Source organism: Nestor notabilis, unplaced genomic scaffold, assembly GCF_000696875.1.
Source record: "Nestor notabilis isolate BGI_N333 unplaced genomic scaffold, ASM69687v1 scaffold2010, whole genome shotgun sequence".
Taxonomy (NCBI): domain Eukaryota; kingdom Metazoa; phylum Chordata; class Aves; order Psittaciformes; family Psittacidae; genus Nestor; species Nestor notabilis.
In genome coordinates, this window is record NW_009911371.1 from 51,579 (window position 1) to 55,764 (window position 4,186).

The 4,186-nt window shown below is 39.2% G+C and overlaps 1 protein-coding gene across 1 annotated transcript in view; it reads right to left on the reverse strand.

Moving 5' to 3' along the window:
• Nucleotides 1–4,186, reverse strand: part of SNAP91 (synaptosomal-associated protein, 91kDa) — a 70,206-nt gene that overhangs the window by 27,045 nt on the left and 38,975 nt on the right. Inside the window, exon 14 of the mRNA XM_010014288.1 lies at nucleotides 70–84. Coding sequence (XP_010012590.1) covers nucleotides 70–84 — 15 coding nt within the window. The remainder of the gene's footprint in view (nucleotides 1–69; nucleotides 85–4,186) is intronic.

The window sequence follows — 4,186 nt, forward strand, 5'->3', positions numbered from 1 at the left end:
CAGAAAGCTGGAGCTTTTTATAAGGAGTCTTAACATCCAAAAGTGTTAGAAATCAAAAATATTACTCACCCTCTCCCAAGAGGTCTAGTAATTGTCCATTAAAATGACAGCAGAATAAAGAAACAGACCAATTAGAACTGCCAGACTGAAGATGTTCATTAGCCATATGCTCATGCTCTAAATGACGTCTAGATTAAACACAATTTAAGCACCTGATTTTCCAACATTCAAGAGGTTATTGTTACATGACAAAGCTCATTCTATTTAACAGCTCTATTCAAAACAGAACCAGTATGTATGTCTCACACAGTCGATAAGTCCTTTAATATCTAATCAGCAAGATGTTCAAACACTGGTACACATTTATCACTTCCATTTTATACAGCTGGTTTTCTTAAACTGTAACAGAGAACCAAGTAGTGGCCTGTAAAGGTTGACAAGAAGGTCTCCTACCTTTCACTACCCCAGGGTAAAGCAAAGGACCACTTCTCAGAAGTTCAGATCACCACTAAATGGTTCTCTCTTGCATTTAGCTTAGCAGTGTGAGAGTAAGACCAGAAGTACGTAGACTTGTCTGAAGTTTGAGAAGCTAACATTCCCCAAGAACACAGAAGAAATTTTAAATGCAACTTCCTGGGCCTAACAACACACAGATTCAAGACTTCTACCAAGTAAAAGTGTACATGGGAGGATTAAGCCCAAACGAACTCCAGTGTTCACACGTAAGTACAGTAAACAGGCATAGCTGAAGCTTAGTTAAATCAATGAGCTATGAGCAGAACATAGACTCAGATACCAAAGAGAATCTCAAGATAATTCTGCTTAGTTGCAAGTATTTTCTAGACCAAAGTAGACAGAAAGCAGTCAAAATCAACATTATAGTCATTAAAACTAGACAGAATTCAGCTTACTATTCTGCCATAGTGAGCTGTTGTGATCCACTCACCAACCCTAGAACCCTTCACAAAACTGGCACTAAAGCCAAGGTACTCTAGTAGACAGGAGCTTGCAAATACAGTATTAAGTTACTTCAGGATGCAATACATTGCATCCCTACTGCCCCAAGCACATTCTGAGAGGCAGACAGGCTGTGGGTCTTGTACTTGAGACAATTGTTTAGCAAAAAAAACCAAAAAGAGAGCAGCTCCTCTTTGAAAGCTTCTCCTGTATTTGTAATAAAGCAAGCATACTATGCAGGAACGACCACTTCTGTTAACACTGGCTATGAGGAGTATGAATGATCAGCAGGCTGGTTCTGTTCCAACTTCCATTCCTTAGTCAACTTTTTCTGGAAACCAATAAAGCAATTTTAATGACAAACTTTCCTATAATTTGATGTCCTCTGAGATCAGTCAGATTGAGCTCAAAGACAGAGGAAGCTTTTGCTACATAAAAAACAACTCTAAGCCATAAAATCTTGTGAAAACTAACCAGTTTGGCCCATTATGTTTTGATACTGCAGGTAGAATAGTCTGGGCTCACCAACCACCTATTTACCAACCAGTAGCTCAGTGTTGCTCCTAGATTCATTGTACATGTAACAGGGTCATAGGTTCATCTGATCCACACTGAACAGCAAGCAGAGTCCAGATGCTTTACTATGGGTCTGTATGTAGGCAGCAAAATGATTTGAGCAAACACAGCTCAATCTTCACAAGTTTTTCCTTTAAAACACGTGCTAACAAGGCACTGAGAAACCACATGTAGGTATTATCGTTATAGGTTCCTTGGGAGAGCTTGTACTGGAGACTGACTGCACAAGCTGAGGTAAGTCAAAACAGCACTCTGAAAGAGCATAGCAGTATATTAAAAATGCAGCACTCCGGTATCTCATTACTTCACACCAGGGGGACACCTCACAGCTAGACTTGAAATAAGCAACTGTTGGCAGACTTTTACTTTTTATTAGCTTATTCCTTTTGTTATCCGGTTATAGATTGGATCACAATATAGTGAAATCACAATTATGCAGCATGGCAATATAGACTTACTCTTAACATGGGAAGGATTAAAACCAATGCTTTATTGTATAGTAATATTAGTGATACTAATAGCAAATTCATGTTCTAAGACACACTGCAAGGCAATTCAGAGCAGAAATCCAAGTCAATTCGCTTTTTTATCTGAGAGTCAGACCTTGTGATGATGCAGAATGTGACCTACTGTTTTTTTGTAATACTACAGTCTAGTTTGCCTGCCAAATGTCTATCTATTCACCTTGTGACATGCTGCAGGAAACTTACTACCCTGCCTTGAGCATCTCCAGTTCTCAGAAAAGGGTATATTTTCACAAGTTATAGTTCATTTGCTAAATAACTCATGCTGTATTTGGAAATACACTACATATACAGCAAAATATAGCTATAGTGTACTGTATATACCACTAAGTATACAGTGTACTACACTGAACATACAGTATTGCCAGAATACATAGAATTTACACTGCCAGTGAGACTAAGAAAGCAAGACTGTTTGTTGGTGATATATATTCCTCAGGTTTACGTGACATTTAAAGTGCCAGCTTGATGCTGCATCTTGAAGTATTTGACATTCACATTTTCCTGCCTATTCCAAACTGCAGCAATTCTCCCAGCTTCCTCCCCCTACTACTTCTTTCTCCCGAGTTCCCATGTTGCTGTGGGCCAGAAGACTTTTGCAGATAAGAAGCTGAAGCAGCATGTAGGCACTGCTACATATCCTCCCAAAAGCTCTGCGTGGAAAGAAGGCTCATCTTGTCCAGTCTCCTGCCCAGAACATTTATCCCAATACAGCTCAGGGTAGTGATGGCTTTGTCTAGTCAGGTCTTGAAAAATCTCCAGGAATGGAGTCCACTAGCTCACATCAAAATTCTGCTCCAGTACTGCCCTGCCCTCCTAGTGAAATCATGTTTTCTTCATGTCCCATCTGCCTTTTAAGCTGCAATCGGTTGTTATTACCCTTCATCATAATCAACTATCATTTTCAAGAAAATTTCGGCTCTGCTCTGTAAGTCCCCTTCAAATAGCTGTAGGCCCCTATTAAGAGTCTCCTTTCTTTGCCTGCTGACAAGAGGCCCAACTTCCCCAGTCTCTTTCCACAGTCATGTGCTCTAGATGCCTGGAGTCCTGGTAGCCCTCTGCCAATCCTCTCTGCCTTACATCAGAACTGGATGAAGTACTCTTAATGTGGTCTCACCTGCACTAACTAGAAGGCCCTGTAGCACACAATTTCAATGATTACCTGCAGGTTTAGTTTAAATTAGTAAATAAATAAAAAAACAACAAACCCCCACAAAACTAAAACCACCACAAACCCAAACCCCAACTCTTAACACAAGCTCAAAGGTTTCCTCATTACCACATGAAACGTTAATGGAAATTTCAGTATTTTCACACCAAAGCCATTCCAGTTGTCAATTTATGCATGTCTGACACAGTGTTTGGCCATAATTTAAAAGAGGTTGGTTTTTCTTTTATGAAAAGAGACAAAAAACCCTAGTAAGATTCCAGTGCAGTAACAGGTCATAATACCTGGACTCCTGCCAGCAGTAAAGCAGACAAACTTGAAGCTTACTAAATTACCAAAATGCTATTCTGAAAGGCAAGACTGAAGTATACTTGATGAGGTTAGCAATAATCCTGTCCAAAGGAAAGAAGTTAGCTGTCCCTTTCTGTTGCAGAAAAAAAGGACTAGGTGCATTACTAGTCAACTTTAAATAAAAACACCCAAGTTCCAAACTAAGGTGCTTTGTCTGAAAGAGCAAAGCAAAAAACCCAGATAAATCATCTTTCAATTGCAATGCAAATCAATATTTTCCAATATTGATGGCAATTTACTCTGCATGAATGAGCAACTGCTTCAGAAAGTTAGCTGAGAGGTCTGAGCACTTTTGAACATCTCAAAAGCCTGTGTTCAAGCACTTGGAAATTACAAAGCAAGACAAATAGGATGCAATAAAAAACTGCAGAATAATTAGCCCCAGGCATCCTACAATAGACAACTCTCTAGTCTTGCTTTCTGGGTAGGGTTACATTTCGGTAAATAAAATTGACACTGCTGAAAAAAACCCCAACTCAATTCAACAGATTAAATTGGAATTTGCAAAACATGTTCTACATGATAGCCATAGCTATCCTCTTATAATGAAGTGGCTGAGATACAATATCATCTTTAATGAACTAAAGGTAAGAACAGAAACAGGGAATGC